Source organism: Mitosporidium daphniae (assembly GCF_000760515.2).
Source record: "Mitosporidium daphniae strain UGP3 chromosome Unknown contig-2, whole genome shotgun sequence".
NCBI lineage: Eukaryota > Fungi > Microsporidia > Mitosporidium > Mitosporidium daphniae.
In genome coordinates this window covers 1-22,670 of record NW_013546511.1, presented here as the reverse complement: position 1 = coordinate 22,670, position 22,670 = coordinate 1, and the positions used below count along the sequence as shown (strand labels likewise).

The window sequence follows — 22,670 nt, the reverse complement described above, 5'->3', positions numbered from 1 at the left end:
TATTATTTCAACAATGACCATCTCTGCTGCATCGTCAGATTCTTGCGCATCGGATATTTCCCCTTCGCTCGAGGCTTCCCCTGCCCCGCAAGCCAACTGGAAAAATGTTAACAATTGGCATTGGGTAGAGAAAAATTGCTTCCCCTGGGCAGAGGATTATCTTCGGAGAGTATTTCAGAACTTTATCTCTTCAGATTCAGAAGCCATGGTCAAGATCAAGAAACTGGACACCATTGATGGGGATGTCAATGTGAATCAACGCAAGGGGAAACTATTTTATTTCTTTGAGCTTAAAATAAGCGGCTTTTGGAAAGGTACTGATGTCCTCTTTATTTGTAGCCGAAACCAATGACAAGTCTAAAAAATGTTCCGGCTCATTCCGCATCGACGAATTTAGCAACGAAATCAAATCGCCTGAAGATATTTTCTTTAAGCTGACCTTAAATGAAGATACGAACGAAAATGCTATTTTTCGATCCAAGGTTTCCTCCATTATGAGAGTCCCCTTTTTCAATATTCTAAAGAGATTCAGAGAGGACTTGGAAAAATCTCAAGGACCTTCTGTGCTTGTGGGCGATCAAGCGGTACAGCAACGGCAATGTGACGCGGCCAACAAAGATGTCGAGCTAACCTTCAAATCCTGGTCATCAAACGAACAGTCCCTCCCACAGTCTGAAGCGCCGTTTGTAACTGGAAGCATCTCTCAAAAGGAATATTTTATGACAGACCCTAAAACGCTCTTCGATATCCTTACACTCCCATCAAGAATCTCGATCTGGACATCTTCGCCACCTATTACGTCAGATTCTTCCATTGCACTTGGGCAAACATACCATTTATTTGACTCCAGCGTTACATTTAGATGCACTAGCTTGGATGTTGAGCAGCTTTTTATTGAGATGGACTGGAGATTCACCACATGGCCAAAGGATCACTTTTCCAAAGTGCAAATTCGCCTTTCCGAAGATGTAAATGGACGTCGAGGAACTATGCTCCAAATGTCCCAAAAAAACATTCCTGGCTCCGACATTGAAGCCATAAAAAATAACTGGAACGAGTATTACTGGAACGCAATAAAAAAGTATTTTGGCCTGTAAAAGGGCTAGTTGGCTCATTGACAGTATCCCAATAAATTTGAATTTCCTTTATTTTGTGTCGGACCGGCTGGATGTGACCGACCTCGCGTACTCTGCTAATGCCGCATTCAATTTAAGGCGCACAAAAAGACGTTTGTCGATAAATTTAAATTGCCAACTAACCTTAACCCAGGCACTTTATCATATCGAGAGCCCGATGATAAGTTAATATATTTATTAAGTTAAGTGATCTCGTTTTCAGCGCTTCCGCTGAAAGAGTTTTCTCCAGATCCTTCCAGATTTAGACTGACAAACTCATCTATTGATGACGGGATGGGAAGTGATGCTGAGGTAGATATTCTAAATCTTTTAAACGACGAAAGCGACCGTCTACAAATGGCATCGATCAGCTCAAATCGCTTAATACTGCCCTCGCCAAGGTCCTTTTCAAAGCAAGAGGAGAGCTCATACATGGCCTCGTCAAACGAAAGCCTTGATAGCTTGCCTAAATTCATTAGCGATATCAAGCCTACGTGAAAATACTTGCAACACAGAGACGCTCGAGTGGATAAATATCTCAAAGCCATAAAATAAATACAAATCCCATATCCTCACACTCAAAGCCTTTGAAAAGCACAGGAAAAGCATCAAATACCATTTTGTGGCGTACGTGCTTGACGTAATGTGTAAATCGCTCTATAAATAACAAAATTTATAACTCTTACAAAATATCTCCAAAGCTTTGGACATAGCGTTTGCAGCAGCCGGTCGTGCATGCTAAAAGTTTCAAATAGCTTCGGAAATCCTGAAGAATACAAATTTGTCAACGAATCGCGTCCAAACATATATAAAATGGCCTTGAAAGTGGTGTGGTCATCTTGAAGATATGACAGCAGAAATCCACACACCGAAGACATTCCCTGGCAATAGCCGACTGTTGGAATAGCATTTGCAAGAGCTACCAATATTTTAAATAAGGCGGATTGCCCAATTCCGTATCTTTCGCTGAAGAGGCAACTGTTTCTCATCGTCCTACTGATGTCAAGATCAATCTGCTTCTCATATTCAGAGGGAAGGTGATATAGCGCATTGAAATATGCAAAATCGGTTATAGAATCAACGGGAACATCTGGCCGATTGGTGGCTATCCAATCAAAAGAAGAAAACTCTCCCTCTGAAAGCAAAATCGACCAGATGGGCGGCCTTTTGGTGTCCGGTATTCCCTTTACAAGCCTGCTGATGAATTTTTTCTGTTTTGTAAGCGGGGTGGATCTTGCGAGCATCCTGCTCCATTTCTTGATTCGCCTGGCCCTTTTAACCTCGACAATGCAGAAGTTTGGATGCACGGGAAAGGGGTCAAAATTACTACAAATAAATAAATAAATCACGTAAAAAACTCTGTAATTTCCGCCTGGGGCTTAACTTGGTAAAATTTTCTGGTGTTTTTCCGCAGGGGATCTATAGAGGACGAGGAATTCGTATATGAATCAGCCTGGGAGGTCGAATTGGATAGTGATTCCTCCTCATATGCTTGTGTCCGGAAATCAAGCAAAGATTCATTTGTAGGGGAGACCTCATCAACCTCTATATCTAATTTAGTTTTTTCTGAATCAAAATCCCGGAAAAGCGTAAGAGGAAGGTTAAATATTTTGTCCATGCTGGTTGGATGTGAGTCTGATGAATAAATAAAAATCATTAATAAAGATGCGGTTCGTGGCAAAATAGCATTAGGAAAACACAGGATCTAATTATATATTTGTAGAAAATCTACTTAATACCAAAGGAGCTTAATCAAAAAACGTTGCTTAGATATATGAAAAAGACGTCGGCGTGATTGGTGGTTTACCAGTCAATAGTTCAATTAAATTAAAATTTGCATTAATTATATTGCATGCTGCTTTGGGAAGCCCAAGTTTACATGTTTGCACCGCACTCGGTCTGCATTTTCATAAAAACCTAATGTTTAATTGGAGTACGTACATGTGTTTCGAGCCATTCGGCATTTTGCGTATTTATTTAAACAGCACGCACCCCGGCAAAATGCTCCCAATTTTGAAAATGCAGGTCTCAAGTTTAGTTGAAAGAAATGCATATTAACCACGCTGCAGTTTTTTGAAATTCCAAACATGAAAATTTTAGGTTTAGTGACATATTCAATCTCAACCACATGCATATATTTGTTCTGCAAAATTTAAAATATTCCCCACATGTCTTTGGGCAATATGTTGAGCGAAGAAATGGACCACATATATTGTGGCGACAAGGAAACCGATCCCTCAATCTGCAATGAGGAGGTTCAACCCCTCATTTTCAAAGACCTAGCGACACCATCCCTGCAAAGCCTGGAAACCCTTGCATCTGATAGTGGAGAAAGCCCTCCAACTGCGGATAGCTCAAGGGAAACACAATGTACCAAAAGCTGCAACCACGTGTTTCTCCCGTGTACTTTTATCAAGCCAACTTATTGCGATCATTGCGCTTCATTGATGTGGGGGGTATATCGCCAAGGGGTCAGATGTAAAAGTAATGTTGGCTTTTGATTTTTTTAGGTTGTCTTAGCACCCTTCACTATTATTGCATATCTCTCTCGACAAAAGAAATATCCAATTCAGCATCTTTTCTTGAGCCATCGCGATCCGACGCACTGCTAAATCTGGATCCACTAACTCTCGATGAAACCCTCAATTGGGTTGAACAAGTCTTTCAAAGCTCAAACATTTCCCAAGATGGCCTATTGCCTCCATCAAAAGAAGTGTTTCCATCCACCTCATCCACGCAGCTGGGATCATCTTTCCCGTTTGCACCCCCACTTTCCGGCGGAACCTCAGAACTGCAAATGTCCTTTTTCCAAAAGACCCTGTACAAAACTGCCATAGCATACAAGGTTTCTCGCTGCAAATCGCGCAAAGCAGCAAAGCTGAACTTGATCACTACTTTGCCGATGAACTTTATACGGATGCTTTATAGAATTGGTATGTGATCACTTTCATTTCCCTTCAGGCCCCCTTTTTGATGCCAAAGCATCGCTTTCGGAAATGTTTAGCGAATTCAATATGCTGCTCTTCATACCCACCGTGGCCTTCTATGTATTCATATGTTTCTATCCCAAATTTATTCTATATATTCCCTTCCTTCTGCTGTTTGCTCTTTTTTCGTTTCAAGTATTTCTGAAGGCTATAAAATATGAATTCCCAGCATCCAGCGTACCGGTTGTTGAGAGCGAATCTGCCTTGAACAGTGTCAAATCTCTCCGTAAGGCCCTCGAGATAGACATTCCCATTCGAAGGAATATGACGGAACTGCAAAACATGATGGGCGATTTTGCGGACGCCGTTGATCAACTTCTATGCACGCTCGCATACTATATGCTGGAGGAGGATCTCGCTCATATCATCTTGCGGTGGATGATATTGATTTTCGCATTTATATCCTTTTACATGACTTCAAATTTTCTCTCCACCAATGCGCTTTTTGCTACTGCAGGCACGGCCCTGCTCGCATACTGCCATCCTTGGATCAGATGCTTCGTTAGCTCATTTCTTATGGTTACCATGGACTATATGTACACGACAAATTCTCATCCGCACATCTGAAAAGGCATGTGTACACACAATAACAAATTAATAAAATGCCAAGGTTGTATGACTGGATTTTAGGAATATAGGCATCAGATGGGGCTATTTATACATCGGGAAGAGAGCATCGCGCAATCTTCTTGCATAAGACCGATAAATTTTACAGCCCCAGGGCATCAAAGATATGGTTAGAAACTTTTCTGCAGCTCCTGGATTCGCTTCTGTATACCCAACACTCTGGAGTTGAGAGAATGGAGCTGGTCGTTGAGACGAGAAAGTGTTTTGGTAGAAAACGCACAAATTCCACTCAAAATATGTTCATTTTCCTCTACATCAATGGTGGAGGTCGAAAAGGAGGCAAAGGATCGGCTACCACGATGATTTGCTTTCAGTCTGAGGGGTTGATGGGCATTGTGCCCATCATAGGTGCGAGTGGGATCAAACAGTTGAGAAGCAGTCGATGAGTGTGTATTTTCCAGAATAGATGCATCATATACACCAGTGCCTTGGCCATGAATTGCCCTCGCCGATTCCCATCTTTCAACCTCCTCATCTAGATCTTCTTCAGCAAGATAGGACTGGGTATCGTGTTTTGAATCATTCTCAATAGCAAATCTATCAATAGAATCTTCAATGAGAAGGTCTTCCTCGTCTTCGCTGCAACATGGAAGGTTAGGATTTCTTATAGGGACTTCGTCAGCATACAGCGAAAGAAATTCTGCATCCTCATTATTGAACATATACATGGGGTTAGCATCGGTGTCTAGGGTGTTTAGGTTAGCATTAAGAGAACCAGAGCTGACACGACGTTCCTTTGGTACTTCTCCATCTTGATCCTCATTCTCGTCTGAAACGAATCCATCAACAGTAATGGCCACAGATGCGGATGTGGATGATGCAAAAAGAGGCCCAAACTTATTAGCAATGCCAGTGTTTGGCAACTTTGGTGGAAAGTTTATAAGAACAACTGCCCCGTCTTCTTCTTCTGAAGAGTCGCTTCGTGAGTTGCGTAGCATGTTGCGCTTGGGCGTAGCCATCAATCGATGCAGAGGAAATAAAATTCGAATTTCAATCCCAAAAAGAAATTAATAATTTGTATCCAGCTCCAATTTGACGGTCCAATTGCATCCAGATGACACTGCTCTGTGTGGAGAAACAATGCAGTATCCACGGCTTTAGGTGCCTTGCGTTTAATCCAAGCGTGCCCATATTTGAAGAGATCATAACAACAGCACTTTCTATCCAGAAGGTCTGCGAGCAGTTGTATATTCAATTGGGCGAACCCTTGTTGCTCCATACGAAGGAGGGCGGAGGTAACCACCAATTTTGTTAACCTGCAGCCCTTATTAATGACTCTTCTACTGTATTAATTTCCACCTTCTGCAGCTCAGAGTCTCCAAACTCTATGGACTCTCTTGCGCTGGTCGCTTCCAGCGAACGCTTTTGCGGCTTTCGGGGAAACACCCCGCCTCCCGCTGCGTCGGTCATCAAATGCTTTCCACAAGAAGTTCTTTTATTGGTAAATGAGACCAATGAGTTTCTAGCACTCCAATGTTCGGCTATTCATGATATTGATGGTAATGAAGGCGACAGCACCCGTGTGAGTGCAACATGCGTGCAGCAGGCTACACAGTTGCTATTAAAGTGGGATGCCATTCCGGTCCCCTTGAATGAACCGAGTCGGGAGGTCCGTGCACATTACATTCGACGTTTGGACGCTTATCAGTAAAAGTGACCTCTCGATCACATTCCAACGAGAATCCGAATTGCAAGCGACACATGCAGTAGCGTTTTTTATATAATCGTTTATTCTATGAAAGCTTGGCGTAGTTTGGTGGCGAGACGACGCGCTGCACTACCTTTATCAGCAGCAACGGCAGGAAGGACACCACGGTGATGAATGAGACCTTCCATAGAAACGTCGGCGATGAAATGAACAGAGGATCTAGTGTAAGCGTGCACAAAACAGTCCGATAACGTGAACAATAAGACGTAAAAGGAAAACAAGCAGCACAAAAACGACATGCACTAAAGCTTGTGTAGGCGCGCATCAAAAAAGCGACCCAAAACAAAAGTACATGAATCAAGAGGTTCTACTTACCAAAATGGCCGCTCAGCGCATGCACGGTGGCCACATAGCAAAGCACGGAAAAGATTTCTGAAAGTATCATGAACCGATTCCATTCGTTGAGCTGCAGAGCCACCATCAGTAGCTCGTTAAAAAGTAATGCAGAAAACGAGATTGCCACGATGTGGATGAAGTCTGTTTCGAAAAGCCAAAGCGCTAAAAAAATGATGATGCCACCTTGGTAGAGCGAAACCATGATCCATTGGAAGAGTGAGCGGAAGCATAGCGCGCGGCCTTTTGCCAACTCCTTATAGAGCTCCGGGTAGAGTATAGCCAGATCTTCCCGAATATCTGTATCGAGCACCAACGAAAAGACAGGAAATGTCGTGAACAGCGTCGAGTAACCAATTGCTAGCACTCCTTGATAGAGCGCGATGGGTGAGAAATAGAAGAGCGATGAAAAAACCGCCTGTAGCACCGAAATGATGAAACCACGGTGGATGACGAACTGGCTGAGCTTGGATGTGCGCTTATATGCACAACGCCCATGCCACACTAAAGTAAAAAATTGTGCTTACAAAGAAGACGCGAAAGATCGCAGAAGCGCTCCAGCGAATAATCTGCGGCCAATGATGCCTGCATGCCTTCACGGCCAACCAACCCAATGCCAATATCTGCCGCCTGGATCATGCTGACATCGTTGCCTCCATCTCCGATGCAACATACACGCAAAGCCCGTGTATGTTGCTTCAATAGTGTCGCCACATGCGCTTTTTGCTGCGGTGTGCAGCGACAACAGATCAGCGTTGCCATTCGCGCAGCAGCAGTAATGAACTGGGTAGCAAGTGTGGGCGTACCTAGTACTAATTGTAGAGCTGCCCCATCGATCACAAAAGCTGCCTCTGATCGCGCCGCCATAAGCTCGCAGAGTGCCTGTGCTTCTTCTGCCGTCTGTAGCCGTGGCACTGGCACCACCATTTGGCCACGCGCAATCAACTTTGAGGAGATGCCAATTGATGTTGCTGTTTCAACCTTGTCCCCCGTAAGCATCCATATGCGAATACCGGCGTTGCGTAGACTCTCCAGCGTCACACGTACATCATCTTGCAGCCGATCTTCAACACCAGTGATGCCCAGCAACTCGAGCTCTGTCTCTAAATGTTGACGGACAACCTGTTGCTTTGCTGCTGCCCTGTCGCTCAGTACTAAAGATGCCTCAGCATAGCGTGCCAAAAAGGCTGCGAGTTGTTCTTCTGAAAGCCGCCGGCGAGCCACCACCAACGTGCGTAGACCTTCGCGTGCCATGTTATCACACTCCTCCTGCAACCAATCGGTGTTACGCAAGGGTGCGAGCAGCGGTGTCATAGCCATGTCAGCGCCTTTGAGGAAGAAGAAAATTTCACCTGTAGAGGTTTCACGCACAATGATGCCCATGCGTTTCGCTTCTGAAGAAAACGGAAAAAGTGTAATGATGGAATAGGTAAGCAATGATCCATCAGCCTCGCGTCGCAGGACCATTGCCTCTCGATTACGGGCAACAAGTACTAATCCTACGCTGCGTGTCCAGTTGACGATAGCTATCTCATCTGGCGAAGAGGCCTGATAAGCTATTTCACTGCCAGACGGTGTGGAATCTTCGCCCCCGGCCGTAGTAACATTGTGGCAAAGAGCCAATGCCTGGACCAAGTCGTGAACGCGTGCACTCATGTCACGACGTCCACGTCGCACATACGCATGCGTATGAGCTATTGAACCTACGGCCTGCGAATTTAAGATCGGAATAGGACCAGTGGATAATACAGGACTAGTGCACTGAGGGGATATGGGGGTGCTTAGTGAAGGCGCTCCCGATGCACCCAGAGCGTAGTGTACCAAATGTTGTGAAATCTCTGGAAAAGACTCTGTCGCGAAACAGAGTGTGCCAAGGTGCAACTTGCGCATTACCATGACATTTTTTGTCAATGTTCCTGTTTTGTCAGATAGTAGAAAGCCCACACGCCCTAGCTCTTCTGCAATAGAAGTGTTTCGAACAATGATCTCGCCAACTAAACGCTCGTCTTTATTTCTGGCAGCGATCTGCCGCGCATAGAACATGCGTGCCATGTCTAGGTTCACCCGCAAGCTTAACGGGATGATAGATGAGAAGAGAATAAAAAAGCGTACAAGATAAATCACCCACGGCCCCGTCCAGCCCTTCAATCCAACCATCATTAACGACATTGCCAGGGAAATCATAAACAGCACCTTTGCAATGGAATTCAGTTCGATATCGATCAATCCCCACTTGGTAGACGAGGTGGAGGTGTTCATCACCGCTCGGGTGTCTCTACCTGTATATATGACTACCCCGATAGCGGTTCCTGCAGCCAACACTGTATTCATCCACATCGTATTCTCGACGCCCAAGGGCTCTGCAGCGCTGCTGCCACGGGCAGCGATGGTACCCTGGAAGCTATGCGGATCCTTTGAAGGTAATTCTGCGTGTACTTCAATGCCTCGCTCTTGAAGAAAAGCACGTAAAGAGGGACACTGCTGTGTCAATGGTACCGCTAGCCGCAGTTTCCAGTCGATCTCACCATCAAGTTGGTCTGTGCGAATGAAAGTAGTTCCAGTGCTTCGATCCGAAGTCTGGAGTAGAATCATGTCTGCAGGTACACGTTGATCTCGCTCGATCTGAAGAATATCACCGACACATATCTGGGACGACGGGATCGATTCGAGCACGCCTGGATTCGGCGAATGCGCCCCTGAGGATTTTGAGGTTTCCGGGCTTTTTTTGAGAGAGATTCTCGTATATAATTGCGAATTGGCAATGGCATCGCGCCGAAGACGCCCATAGTCATCCAACCCCTCTTTAATAGTGGTCAGCATTAGAACAAATGCCAACGGAGCAACATAGGTAAAAATGGGGCCCACAGCAAATTGTGGGAAAAACTGCGAAATGCATACCACAAGAAAATACAAATTCAAAAACGAGTGAAACTATGTTATCATTTGTGATCGGCTAGCGAGTACCTGTTCGTAAAAGACTAGCGGAATGAACGTCATCAGGTTATATTTTTGATTGCACACAATATTTGGGGCGAATTTGGTTGAGGGGATCTTGGCGGGGGTTCCTCCTACGGATATGATGCGCACAACTTCCTGATTGCGATCGGTTTTTGGACGGGCCCCGAACTGGAAGAATCGCTACATCATGAAAAAGAAATGGTCAACCTTCTCTTTCCTTTGTCGATTTTTTAAAGAAATGAGCATTTCATTTTCGTGCGACTCAGGAATCGAACCTGTTAACGTTATTAATGAATGAGTATTGGAACCAGTCTCTTCATCGCCCGACTCGGAAGGCATCCACGATGGCGAGCCAGGCATTGATGCGGATGAAGCCAATTCCGGCGTTGATAATAATGCTGGCGACGTTCCGGGAGCCGTTGGAGATCTACTGGGCGCATGCCGAGGTGGTACCTCTTCATTCCGATATGGAAGCATAAAATTCAAAAAATCGGATTAATGAGCTCAACAAATTAAAATGTAAACGCCTTTGTATGGCCGTGAGCACTAAACCGATGCCACGATTAAAATTAAAATTTCAAAGCCCAAATTCGGGATATTAATCTGAATGGCAGCAGCTAATAGCTAGGTATGCCATATAAAATGGGCTGAATATTGTAAATGCTATCCCGATAATTAGAGCAACGGAAAAACGGTCTCATCATTGAATGAGATTGAAAATATGAAACCGGCATGTGGAGCAACCAAGTAAGTTTCGAAATCGGGAAGAAACGTCTAGATAACCTGAAGATTGAAAAGATATCGGCTTCGTTTGGAAACCATTTCCGAGATATTGAAAGAGTTGAAATATCTGAAAACCTTTATTTAAATCGTTTACTAGCACATTAGTAAATCTAATGATCATTTTTCTATAAATCTTATGCTGCGTGGGCCCTCCTAGATACGCGATTGATTATTTCCAAGTAAAGAGCTGCATCTAGTCGTTCAGCGACGCTATTTTTGAGTGGGCTTCTTTTTTGTTTCCTGATCATCAGATCTGCAAATGTGTAATTTGGCAGCAAAATGCAATGTTGAAGATGGCGTTAATTTTTATGGATTGTCGAGGACCAGATTGGACTGCAGTCCAATTTGTAAATTTTTATTGATGCACTTTAGGTTATGTAACATTTTTGGGAATATTTTCATTTCAAGGGTATGAAATTTGGAGAACAACTAAAACGGGAGGCCATTAATGAGTGGCAGAGTATGTACATTGACTACAACTCGCTCAAGGTTCTTTTGAAGCAGGTCCCGTACTCTTTGCGCCCAGATTCTTCTCCCGATCTTTCTTCTTCTATTTCAAACTATTCGCCTCTTTCCTTAAAGGAGCAAATCTTCTTGTCTCAACTCGAAAAGGAACTCATCAAAGTAGATACATTTTACTCTGAAAAAGAAGAAGAGTTTCGCCAATCAAAGCTTTCTCTTCAGCTGGCGTTGAGGGAGAGTTCTATCAGCACGTCTCGGAAACGCATTGAACAGCTACGAAGAGCATATCTTGAGATGTATAGAGGCTTCTTACTTCTAGGGGCATATAGACGTCTAAACAAGATTGGGTTTCGTAAAATTATAAAAAAGTTTGACAAGGTACTTGGCCTTGCATTTACGCATAGGTCACCTATAGATCATATACGGCTACGTTTATGGAGGCTCTTGGGAAACGCAGAATTTTTTCCACACAACCGCTGCTTAACGAGCTTATCTTAGAACTGGAGGTACAAAATGATGCGCGTTTAACATTTAGAATATTTATACGTCCCATTTTGCTTCCGGAGACAGGCATATGGCGATGCTAGCGCTTCGACTTCCTTCCGATATCCATTATCTTGGAGGAAGACTTCATCATCGCTCTTCATTTATGGGGGGCTTTTATTTGGGCGCCTCCTGCGTCCTTCTGTTCGTCTTTGCAACCACTTTTTTCAATGATCAAATATTTTTGCTTCTTTCCTTCCTTTCCGTAGGTTTGCCATTGGCTCTATTTTGGGGATTTCTGATTGTTGAGCTTTATTGTTCGTTTTCTCATATCTCTTATGGATTTATTTTCCAGTTAGACCCCAGAGACACACTCTCAGTACCGCAGAGAGCAGAATTGCTCTCCTTTATCACTTTTATCGTTATTTTCGGGTTGATTATGCTCTCCAAAATTAGCTTGATGACGGCGTTGTTCCTTTCATATTTGGTAGTGTTGACTGTAATAGCGTTCCCAATTCGTTTTTATTCATCCGCTCGCACATATGTGATCCGCCTTTTTAGCGAAAGTATTTTTTCGCTTCTCAGAGGGCCCATTAGGTTTAGGCATTTCTTCTTTGGAGATGCACTTATGAGTCTTGGAATTGTTTTTCGTGTGCCGGTTTTGATATTTACATTATACCAGGTAGAGAGCCATATTTTAACATTTGCTTTTAGAACCCAAATATCTCGTCCATCAAAGAATTGTGGGCTAGCTCTCTCAATTACAAAATAGCGCTGATTTTGCTGATAGCAATTCCTCCCACGTTCCGAATTTTACAATCTCTTCGTCGGTACTTGGATGAAAATGTAAGCAAATCAAAGATTCATCTTTTGAATGCATTGAAGTATTCGCTTGCATTGCTTGCTACCATATTTTCGGTGTTTCCAACCTCACCATCGCAATGGCTTTGGTGCATTTGGTTAGTCGATGCTTTTTTATGCGTTTAGGGTCGTGTTTTCTTTGCTTTCAACATTATTTTCTCTTTATTGGGACATGGTTATGGATTGGGGATTCGCATTGCAAGCAAGTGGCACATTTCTGCTTCGAAAAAAAGGGTTATTGGTTGGCGGTGGAAGGAGATTTCCCTATTATTTGCTGATCTTTGCCAACGCTGCCCTTCGGTTTAGTTGGACCATACCTGCTTTCAATCCATGGATCATATCAATGGTTGCATTTGGGGAGGTCGTTAGGAGATCTCTTTGGGCTCTTTTTCGGCTCGAGCATGAGCACCTGAACAACTGTGGAGAGTTTAAAGTTATGCATACGGCTGAGGAATTCGGGATATCTCCTCCTATAGTGATCCCTGAAATTTCATCCAATGAAGCCGATCTATTCCCCCACACATGAGCATGGATAAAGCCATTATTTTGTATACAACTTGACAAAAAGTACCGCGTTATTATTATAAATTTGCAAATTCCATCCCGGCGTGCGGTGGTCTTTTAATTGTGCAAGAGACTTTGGGGTTTTCAGCCATCGGGACGTTAACTTTATTGATTAATCATCTTCGTCCTCATCGTCATCCGATGCAGATGGTTGGGGGTCGTTCCCCGTGCGGAGAGTTATGGAGTCTAATTGCAAAGCATTTGATATTGTAATCTCATCCTCCTGAGGTTTTATCACAAGAGATAGTGGCTTCTCTGCAAAGATTTCAAGAGAAGGTCCAAATGCCACAATTCCCTCCTGCGCTGCTCCATTGAAAAGCTTCCAATTTCCCAACACATATAAGCCCAGTCTGCATCTTGAGATTGAGGTTATCCATCTCCGGAGATCTTGCGTATGACCCAGTCGCCTGGTTCGCACCATTGACAGTATTATAAAGTCGTTTGAAAGCCCTTGATAATGATCCACAGAGGAAACCTCTTTGGGCATAATTGTGGATTTTTGTTTCAGGATATCCGAAATCAAATCCTTCTGTCCATTATACATTGCCAGTATGGAGATCGAGCTGGGGTCATAACCAATTTTGATCATGTATTTGAATATTGCCACGGCATATTCGGCCTCATCGATGTTCTACAAAACGTTAATTCTGCACAGAAAGGTACCTGGAAATAATTTGGAACCGGTTCAGATTCGCCCCAACCATGTTGAGAAGTTTGCCGCTCGACATCTATCCATTGAAATGTATGCGAAAACCTAAAATAAATGCCGAGATCTTACCCCTTGTTTTCTGCAAAACCAAAAGCCGTCGAAACTTCAATGGCGTAGCTAGCAGGGTGGCTATTTTTTGGTAAAGAATTCGCGAAGCGAGCATATCTCCATGCAAAAAGAGCAGCGATCTCTTCCCTACACCGCCACTTACAAGGAAGAATGGATATTGCCGATTGATCGGTAATCGGAATCGCTCCACCCTCATATCTCCTGATAAGGTTAGCATAGAGAGAACGTTCAGCGCCAATATGTTCGCTGATGATAGGTGAACGAGTGACAGGAGGTAGCATCATATGGTCTCCAATCAAAATCAGCTGGCGACTTTCAAATAATGAAGCAATGAGAGACAGTTCTGAATCTAAAATTGCACAAGCATTGTCAACGATGATGGTGAAAAAGTTTTTGAGAGGAAGATCTCGCAGCTCACTAGATTTGATCAATTGAGAAATTGTTGCAGCAACAATTCTAGCCTCGTGGGCTAAAAGGTATCTTACTCGCTCATTCTGAGATGGCAGCACTTCAAGAGGACGTAGTCGGCGTAGTTCAGAAAATAGAGACACCACATATGGATCGGATTTTATCTCCAAAGGTAGCAGGGTCAGGAAAAAGGTCTCCGCACTGTCGCAAGTTGCTCCATGGTCAGCAGCATCTAGCCCCAAAGATTTGGCCATTTGATCGACTAAATTTAAAAGCTCAACTCTTCTTTCCTCAATCAGCGCAAGCCGCCCAGAAGCGGTAAGAGGGGAGGAAGAATCTGTAGCAAAAGAATTAGATACCCCCAGTCGAACAAAATGGGAGGGCCTCATGGACACCAGTGATAAACCTGTGGAATGTTCGAAAGAAAAGTCTACCATATCAACGAGACGTTTTAAAAGAAGATCAAGTGTAGCATGGTTGTGAGTAATGAGAAGAATTTTTGCATTTTCATCTCGGTTGTACATTGATACCGCGATTTCAGCGGCAGCTCGAGTCTTTCCAGACCCTGGGGGTCCTAAAATCACAACAGGCTTATCCACAGTATTAAGAGCAATGGAAAGAGCAGAAGGGGCGACTGCCATTTCCATGTTACCTTCCGGTGTAAATTCTCTAAAATGATTTTGCAAAATAGGTATACTCTTCTCGCTAACAGCTTGGCGCTTCAATGCCTTTAAGAAAAATTTAAAGGGCGCACATTTTGGGTCTCGGCGAACGAGAACGTTGAATTTAAACTGGTTTCCTTCTTCAACGTTTTCTGGATACACCCGGACGACAAGAATGCGATGCTCGCCGCTTGTTGATTCGGCAAGCCTTTTCCTTTTAAACCCGCCAAGGGACTCGAGGACCCTTCCATCCGAAGAAAGGAAGCCTTCAAATTCACAGGCCTTGACTGCTAAAATCTCGACGCTTGATTTCAAATGCATCATAAATAAAAGATCGCCTTTTTTGAGCGATTCCCATTCATCTACAACATCAGAGAGAGGAGGAAGAATAATTTCAAGTGAAAGAGAAATCCAAGCAGGGAGAAATTCACCAAGTGCACACCCAGAAACTTCCATGAGCGACGGAGAGCCAGGAGCGAGCCAGCAGCCCATCCTTGCCCAACGTGGAGGAGCCGGAGCGAGTCGTTTGGCTATATCCAAAAGCTCAAGCTTAAGTTCTTGAGCCAGGTCAACCCTTTGAATGGAAAGCGTCCTTGAAAAATATTCTTTCGAGTAGAAAACATCTGCAAGCGAAGGCAAATAAATCCGATTTGAACATGCAAGCAAGGGTGTAAAAAAAGATGCAGACAGAATGGTGTCGCTATCTCCGTCTGTGGCGAAAATCTCCCGTTCATTGGGATATGTTGGGATAGAGTGCAAAGAACCGTCTCTCTTTTGAGGAGGCAATAAAAACGATGCCAAAAGCAAGGAGGATGGCGATGGTGGGAGGGTGAGGGTTTCCGGAAAAAACTCGAAAACTAAGGCCTTCAAAAGAGAAGGTGATAGTGCACAAAGATCTGGATGCTCTCCAAAAGCTAGAGCCTCCATAAGACGCCGATCGGTAGGTTCAATCGCTCGAGGCAACAGCCTAAAAGCAGCCTGTTGCAATTTCACCGGGGTGGCGGGATGTTGGAATTTCATTGAAAAGGCTAGAAGTAGGTCCTTAAATATCTCAGAAGAGCCCCAAAGAACGGAACACCGGGAATATGCAACGAGGGCAAGATCAAGGAATTCGGATGCCGAATAAATATTAAGATAGATAACGAATAAATCAAGAAGATGTTCTGCAACCATCGAAATCGGAGATTCAATACACTTTAGGTACGACTTGACCAATATTTGTAAGAGATCCTTGAAAGAAATCGCATCATATATGACCTTCATTTCTCTAGATGCGACCACTACGAACTTCCAAAATTTGATTATTTGCACAGACAATTCGCCCTGCGAAAGAAAACTAACAGCATCAAGTAATGTCCGCCAATCACACGCCAAAAATGGAAGCCATTGTATTGATGGGTCACAAAGCCACTGTGTATTAAGAAGAGAGACCATTTCGAGCAGAGTCTTTTGAGAAGTGGAAGGACCAAGAGATGGCCATAAGCGATCTATTAATATCTGTACCGGAGTGGAGTGGCCTACAAAAATTGGAAAGCCAATTGCGGTGGAGAGACAAGGAAAAGACTGTCTCCGGACAGTGCCATTGGAATGCATGCGGGGAATATTATCTCAATAAAATTTAACTTTTTTACCTTAACCCAAATTTGATTTAGAAAAGTATGTACTGCAATTTAATTGCAATTGTGAACTGCCAATTGTAAACAACAGCACCATCACGAATGTTCTTTTCAGACACGGTTCTAAGTAAAAAAGGTATCCCAATTTCGGTAACACTCAGGACCCCTGGCTACGCTATGGCTAGCCGCTCATATGGAAAAAAAGCTTTCTCGGTCGCTTGTGATTTCTACAGATATTCCTGCTGCGGTGGGTTCGCTTCTGAAATCGATGATGGAGACCAGCGCCAGCTCTGGCGGGTCCCTACCGCCAATGGCGCTTAGGTTGAAGGGACAGCTACTTTTGGGACTTGTTCGCATATTTCTTAGAAAAACCCGATATCTTTTAGAGGACTGCACAGAGGTCATCTCAAGGCTTTCAATAGTACAAGCATATTCCCTTTTTTTAGGGCTCCAGCATGGGTAAGGAACATGCCCCCGTTTCTACAATCAGCGTTATGAAGGAGTCGATAACAATAGAGGCGCAGCAAATCCAAACACAAGATCTTCTTTCTGACTTAGCTGCAATGTGGCGACCACCTCTTTCTATACAGTAAAATCAATCTTTTTTATCACAGGATGCCTACCGAAATTGAAGAGCTACGAGGGACAGATTTACACATTCCAGAAAGTGCTCTTAAACTAGCAACACCAACCAAGGACCTGCGCTTGTTTGATGATCTCTTTTCGTTCCATATGGGAGGCGATTTTGGGCAAGGATTGGAAATAAATACTGTTTCTCCACAGACACTCTTCCAATGCACCCCAATGAAGCAATTTGACGAGCCTCTTCTGGTGAATCCAAAGCTTTCTCTTGATAGGACGCTCTTTGGCGCTTCTTTTGAAAACGATGAACATCTGTCGAACGTAGAAATTGTTCGAAAATCCCAAATACCTTCTTCACCGCTCAATACCCTCGGGGAAGAAATTAAAGAGCCATTGCTTTTTGGAGATGATGGCCAACAATTAGACTTTTTTCATCCAGACAAAGAGATTTCCTTTTCTCCCCTTCAGGCGGCTCAGTCAACCCCCATAAAAGAAGTATCCTTTACTTCTCAAGGTGATCCTGCAGCTATGTTTGCAGTGCCTAGTCCGATCGAAGCCACTCGAATTCTCGGATCTCCAGATGTAATTTCAGAGATTGCCAAGATCCTTACCTTCGGTGGATCCGTCGATCCGTCAGACATTTCTGAATCTTCTGCTGAAAATTCTGACGGGCGGATCCGCAAGCGCCACAAGGGGAGTAATGCCCCTTCATCAACATCAAAGACTACGTTTGGTATTCCTTTGGGAGAGCGAAAAGCTCATCTTCTGGTAAATATGGACCTAACTACGGAACTACCCTCCACAACTATCCAACTGCAGTTAAAGGGGGCCAGTGATACGCTCCGGAGTATAGAAAGCTTGACCGTCGACCTTATCCTTCCGATTAAACAAGTAGATTCATTTTTAAGCGAGTTACTTGCTCTTGGAACGGGCTTCCACGACCATCCTGATATTTCAATGTTGGATTTTGAATCAAAAATTTCTTGCAAGGCTAGTTCGCCAAAAATCGACGCTTTTTCCACGCTGGCAGATAATGAAATTCCTCAAAGGTCTTCTACTCCGATTGGTTTGACCAACTTGGATATGATTGATGATATTTCAGAAGCTACCCAACGAGAACTACATGTTGCTGATTCTTCTCCAGCAGAAGACCCAAGCGAGGGTTTTTGTGCAGAGATCCAAGAGATAGGCAATATCTCATCCCTGGATCAATTTGCATCAATCGTAAGCTCCATATCACCAGCTGCTGAAAAGCTTAATCTCACACAAACTTTGCAAGGTGGCGACTCTTACTGTGAAAAGCTAGAACAGATTTTGAATAATTTTTCCGGACCCTCTTTATCTTTAAATACAGTCCTTTCTGAACACTGCAGAACACGTAGAGACGTTGCCATAAGCTTCTATCAAGTGCTAAGATTAACGTCTTTGGGCGCTATCACAGCCCAACAGCAAAGACCATATGGAGAGATTATCCTCTCAAAGTAGTGTCTCTTTCAATAAAATGTTATTTTCAAATTGATTGATTTAATGGTTGGTCTAGGATATTTTCTCGACCAAGTGGTGCCCCGCTTAAATGCAGTATCATATTCGATTATGATTCACTTGTGAACAAGGGGCTTCGATAAGGCCGCCTGGCGTCCCATCCCGAGGCACTTTTCCAAATGAGGGGCAAATCTGAGTACAGCGACGATGCGCTGGCACTTAGGACACCGGGTCTGTTTCTGCGTTGAATCTGAAATGTTTGAGAACATGGGAATGTGTATATTTTTAGAACGCATGTGAGGATCATCTTCCCAAATGGTTTTCACCACGGACTCTAGTACGACATCTATAAGAAGCAGGCGGAACAGATGGTCCTCCATAAGCACAAGTTAGGGTTGCAACTCAAAATTACCAACCTAACGGTATAATAAAATGGGTTGAAATCTTGACGAATACAAACAGAGATGCATCTGTGCTATCATGTAGATAGATGATCTAGCTCATGTTTCATGAATGTTCTTACCATCTCCTGATGTCATCATGTTTGCTAATTTATTTTAAATGATCATTGAATAATCAAAGTCTCTATTAGTTCAATCCAAGCGGGCACAGAGGCTGTATTTTGTCCAGTGACAATTTTTCCGGTTTCGTCATTGCCATAGTCAATGCATACGTTTATCTCAAAGGGGCCTTTATTGAGAACCCATGCGCCCAGTGCCATTAGTCTCTCATCAAGAAAAAAGGGCACATGCGCCGTCTGCTGTTCATCCTCTGAGCGTGTGGAAGAGGTCACTTTTTTTTCTTTGAGAAGCGGAATTCCTGGGAACGAGGTTAATGAGGTTTGAGAGCATAATGCTCCACAAAGCCCGTGACCTATGGCGCATATAAGGCCATTCTGTTCGTATACGATTGTCACTAATTTGGCAATATCTTGAGAGGCGGCAACATCTATGAGGGCCCCGTGCGCCCCAACGAGCCCAATCAGAGAGTATTCTGTCATACTTTCTACGATGCTTTTTGCAGACATTGTATCTTGAAACGTATCTACTAATGTCTTATTCTGAAGAAATGATTGGACTATTGGGTCATCTTTGCTTTCATCTGCAGATCTCGGATCAAGAGGTGCCGGGCCCCCTTCCGGGGTGCAGTAGTCAATTTGATAAAAATTTCTTACTTTAAGCAAGCTCCATAAGTGAGCAACAGCTCTTGCATCAAACCCAGTAAAGCAAACATCAGCAGCATCTTTCCCCGGAAGCTTTGAGATATTCGTTAAAACAATTAAAGCCCGCTTTTGAACCAATGATTTCTTGCAACTGGGAGCCATCATTTTTTCAAGTCATCTTGGCCTCTTTATAGGGATGACACAATATGATAAAGTTTGCTAAATTTTAAGAAAAGACGGACGGGGCGTCTAAAAGGCAGTTTTAAAGCCATTCGTCGAGAAACAAGTTTATTTAATTAGCGGAAGGTATCGCTAAAATCTTTGATTGAGGTTTTTGTGTGGTTTTCATGCGTTCGGGGATCCTCCAAAATGCTATTCATGAAGCTGGATGAATTTTTGCTTTGGAAAGTGGCTGAACCTTGGTCTCTCTGGATGAGGAGCTGTGACACGGAAGTATGAATGTCAGTATTTCTGTCAGTCTCATTTTCTACACAAGAATCGGTGGAAAATCTCTTCAATTTTACTTCTTTAATTCTTCTGGAAAGATCAACTAGATGTGAAGCACTTGTCAATTGAATTGCAAAGTCAAAGGATTTTTCCAAATGGAAAAGGGAACATATCTCCAGGGCAAGTGAGAGCTTACTTCCATCAATAGCTTTCTATTGCGATAAAGACATAAGAGTACGTACCTTTAGCAGTTCAAACAAAAGCTTATCCAATTTGGAATTTTCTGCACGCCTTTTTGAGGGAAGAACGCCATCTACATTTCCATACGCTGTGGGAGAATGTTTTTTTTTAAATAAAGATGTAACGAAGAACCTATACCATTATTAATGATTCCATAAGTGTACTTTTTTTCTATCTCAAAGTCAATCCTACCAAGTGGGGATGGTGGATATATGGCTAGCTCTTTGATTACAGGCTTTGGAAATACAGCAGGCCAAGGATCATCCCCTTTCATCATGGCAACAAGCATGTTATTTTCATCCAGACTCACTGGGAATAAATTCATTTTAACACCAGTCGCAGTATCGGGATTGGAATTTCCCATAACTTGTTTGTAACAATCAAGAATAGGAACCCATTGCCAACCAGACTCGGAAAATAGAGCTCGAACGATGCCGCAAGAGTCCATAAATGAAGGTATACAGAGGTTATCAACGAATCCAGTCCAAACAACGGAAACTGGATCACCAGAACTAACAAGAGACCTAAATTTAATGGCGTTGCTTGAGGAATCTGGTGAAGAGAGAGGCAATAATCTATTGGATATAGGGATATCTCGCTGCTCCTTCAAATCAAATATAGAAAACGATAATCTTTGTGTTGTGATATCCGAGAACCTTCCAAAAATGGAAAAAAGGATATTACCCTCTGCGACGAGAGATACAATGGGTTCAGGAATCGAAAATAGAAAAAGCTGAATGCCCCCCAATGAATAAATATGGATATAAAGTAAATCAGTTGCTACTACTGAATAATCATCCGTGCATGCTATAGCCAAAACACTCTCTGATTCACTTAATTCAGCTCTCCATTCAGACTTGGGTGCCCAAGACAAAAATGGAAGGTAATATAGTGAGGAAGGCTTGGCCTGCACTTCATTTTTGAAAGGATTTCTTGACTTATATTTAGAGGCAAAAAAAGCGCCTTTTTTGGAAAGGGCACCGAAATGATATCCAACATAATCTACAAAATGGACCGGTTTCATAGCAGAATGATCATTAAACCCAATATCAATGGTCCCCAGATCATCGCTATCTTCGTCATAGAGTACGGTAATCCATCCAATGGAATTCCAGGCCAAAAATCTCCGCTTCTCAATAATTGGAGTCGAGCCGGGTTGCAGCACAGGAATTGAGGGAAGGCTAAATGTACTGACGCTCTTGAATGGCTTAGCGAGCCGCCTTCCTTGAAGTTCAACTATATTTTCCAAATTATCTTTATAGTCCTCTTCTTCTTCGTGATCAGTTAAGCCGTCTTCTACCTCTTCTTCTTCCCCTGCCTCTTCCATATCATCATCAAACTCATGGTCATCTGCAAACTCATCAAGAGCAGCCATTTCTTCATCTGATGATTCTATAGGCTGTGAGGTCTTTTTAGTTTTAGGGTTTGTATATGTTGTTGAGGGTAAGGCTTTAGCTTCCTTGTCGGCATCCATACCATTATTTTCATCCACTTCTTCTGAAATTGTATTTTTTCTTTTATGACGAGCTATAGGTACATCTGGAACGGCCGATTCAATAGAAGCTAATTGGCCATTCTTATTTTCAGAAGCCTTACTCAAGGGGTTTAAAACAATAGGAATATACATAAAACTTCCAGATTCATCGATCTAATGTTAATTTGAGCTAAAATACTAATAGTAAACTCATCTGATTAGGCATCCAGACAAGCCCTGTTGGAACTTCCTCCAACTCGAGAATTAGCCCCATTGAATAATTTTTTGTAGAGCTCTCATCAAAAAACCGCCAAACGATTAGCTTTTTATCGACAGAAATTGAAGCCAAACATGTGCCACAAGGGGACCATTCAACATATGTAACTCTCTAAAGAATTTAATTAATATCTTCATAACCAACCTTAGTGTGTCCCCCAAAAAGACTATTACAGTATGTAAATTTGTTGTCTATTAAAGAATAAATTTGGATAGAATCGTTTGAAGGTATTGCAAGGAAATTTCCATCAGGTAGTCTCCAAGAAATAAATAGCCGTTCAGTGGGGGAAACAAGCAACTTTCGATATTCAGGAGTGAGTCCAGCATATATGGGCGAAGGAAAATCTATGTCTAAAAGCGAAACTGTTCGCACAGCAGATTCTAAATTCTCTGTGGACACATCCCACAACTTTATTGACCCAGACGAGTCAATAGATGCCTATGGGTAATTTTGTCAAATATATACCAAAATATCTCTATTAGGATGAAACGCGATCGCTTTGATCATATATTCATGAGCTATTGCTTTAAGGCTTGACCGATCCTCAACAATATTTGCAAGATGAAGCTCAAGTGTACTAGAATCAGGAAATATTGATTATATACTCGCTAATCGCTGCGATCCATGAACCTTGAGGATGAAATGCCACTGCTCTGGCAGG

At 43.0% G+C, this 22,670-nt stretch overlaps 11 protein-coding genes across 11 annotated transcripts; 4 read left to right on the top strand and 7 right to left on the bottom strand.

Annotated features, from left to right (window-relative positions):
* Nucleotides 1–13: 13 nt before the first annotated feature.
* On the top strand, nucleotides 14–1,097 carry DI09_2p110 (uncharacterized protein; the record flags this gene model as incomplete). The annotated part of the gene is made up of 2 exons (XM_013382607.1): nucleotides 14–314; nucleotides 451–1,097. The coding sequence occupies 2 exons, from the start codon at nucleotides 14–16 to the stop codon at nucleotides 1,095–1,097; spliced, it is 948 nt and encodes a 315-aa protein (XP_013238061.1).
* Nucleotides 1,098–1,318: 221 nt separating this feature from the next.
* DI09_2p100 (uncharacterized protein) lies at nucleotides 1,319–2,359 on the bottom strand (the record flags this gene model as incomplete). Its single annotated transcript, XM_013382606.1, has 2 exons — nucleotides 1,319–1,581; nucleotides 1,732–2,359. 2 exons carry the CDS (start codon nucleotides 2,357–2,359, stop codon nucleotides 1,319–1,321), a joined length of 891 nt encoding a protein of 296 aa, XP_013238060.1.
* Nucleotides 2,360–3,483: 1,124 nt separating this feature from the next.
* Nucleotides 3,484–4,669, top strand: DI09_2p90 (uncharacterized protein; the record flags this gene model as incomplete). The annotated part of the gene is made up of 3 exons (XM_013382661.1): nucleotides 3,484–3,571; nucleotides 3,626–4,048; nucleotides 4,239–4,669. The coding sequence occupies 3 exons, from the start codon at nucleotides 3,484–3,486 to the stop codon at nucleotides 4,667–4,669; spliced, it is 942 nt and encodes a 313-aa protein (XP_013238115.1).
* Nucleotides 4,670–4,839: 170 nt separating this feature from the next.
* DI09_2p80 (uncharacterized protein) lies at nucleotides 4,840–5,688 on the bottom strand (the record flags this gene model as incomplete). Its single annotated transcript, XM_013382660.1, has 1 exon — nucleotides 4,840–5,688. One exon carries the CDS (start codon nucleotides 5,686–5,688, stop codon nucleotides 4,840–4,842), a length of 849 nt encoding a protein of 282 aa, XP_013238114.1.
* Nucleotides 5,689–6,462: 774 nt separating this feature from the next.
* DI09_2p70 (class II ATPase) lies at nucleotides 6,463–6,975 on the bottom strand (the record flags this gene model as incomplete). Its single annotated transcript, XM_013382659.1, has 2 exons — nucleotides 6,463–6,596; nucleotides 6,753–6,975. 2 exons carry the CDS (start codon nucleotides 6,973–6,975, stop codon nucleotides 6,463–6,465), a joined length of 357 nt encoding a protein of 118 aa, XP_013238113.1.
* A 299-nt stretch (nucleotides 6,976–7,274) lies between these two features.
* DI09_2p60 (phospholipid-translocating ATPase) lies at nucleotides 7,275–9,590 on the bottom strand (the record flags this gene model as incomplete). Its single annotated transcript, XM_013382658.1, has 1 exon — nucleotides 7,275–9,590. One exon carries the CDS (start codon nucleotides 9,588–9,590, stop codon nucleotides 7,275–7,277), a length of 2,316 nt encoding a protein of 771 aa, XP_013238112.1.
* A 1,332-nt stretch (nucleotides 9,591–10,922) lies between these two features.
* On the top strand, nucleotides 10,923–12,843 carry DI09_2p50 (xenotropic and polytropic retrovirus receptor 1-like protein; the record flags this gene model as incomplete). The annotated part of the gene is made up of 3 exons (XM_013382657.1): nucleotides 10,923–11,403; nucleotides 11,540–12,199; nucleotides 12,521–12,843. 3 exons carry the CDS (start codon nucleotides 10,923–10,925, stop codon nucleotides 12,841–12,843), a joined length of 1,464 nt encoding a protein of 487 aa, XP_013238111.1.
* Nucleotides 12,844–12,993: 150 nt separating this feature from the next.
* On the bottom strand, nucleotides 12,994–16,322 carry DI09_2p40 (EMB-4-like protein; the record flags this gene model as incomplete). Its single annotated transcript, XM_013382656.1, has 4 exons — nucleotides 12,994–13,512; nucleotides 13,563–13,609; nucleotides 13,660–13,719; nucleotides 13,802–16,322. 4 exons carry the CDS (start codon nucleotides 16,320–16,322, stop codon nucleotides 12,994–12,996), a joined length of 3,147 nt encoding a protein of 1,048 aa, XP_013238110.1.
* Nucleotides 16,323–16,839: 517 nt separating this feature from the next.
* DI09_2p30 (uncharacterized protein) lies at nucleotides 16,840–18,412 on the top strand (the record flags this gene model as incomplete). Its single annotated transcript, XM_013382655.1, has 2 exons — nucleotides 16,840–16,934; nucleotides 16,960–18,412. 2 exons carry the CDS (start codon nucleotides 16,840–16,842, stop codon nucleotides 18,410–18,412), a joined length of 1,548 nt encoding a protein of 515 aa, XP_013238109.1.
* A 562-nt stretch (nucleotides 18,413–18,974) lies between these two features.
* DI09_2p20 (uncharacterized protein) lies at nucleotides 18,975–19,736 on the bottom strand (the record flags this gene model as incomplete). Its single annotated transcript, XM_013382654.1, has 1 exon — nucleotides 18,975–19,736. One exon carries the CDS (start codon nucleotides 19,734–19,736, stop codon nucleotides 18,975–18,977), a length of 762 nt encoding a protein of 253 aa, XP_013238108.1.
* Nucleotides 19,737–19,867: 131 nt separating this feature from the next.
* On the bottom strand, nucleotides 19,868–22,447 carry DI09_2p10 (uncharacterized protein; the record flags this gene model as incomplete). Its single annotated transcript, XM_013382653.1, has 4 exons — nucleotides 19,868–20,209; nucleotides 20,261–20,346; nucleotides 20,397–21,906; nucleotides 22,154–22,447. Coding segments are annotated over 4 exons (2,232 nt in total), but the record flags the coding sequence as incomplete, so codon positions are not given.
* Nucleotides 22,448–22,670: the final 223 nt, after the last annotated feature.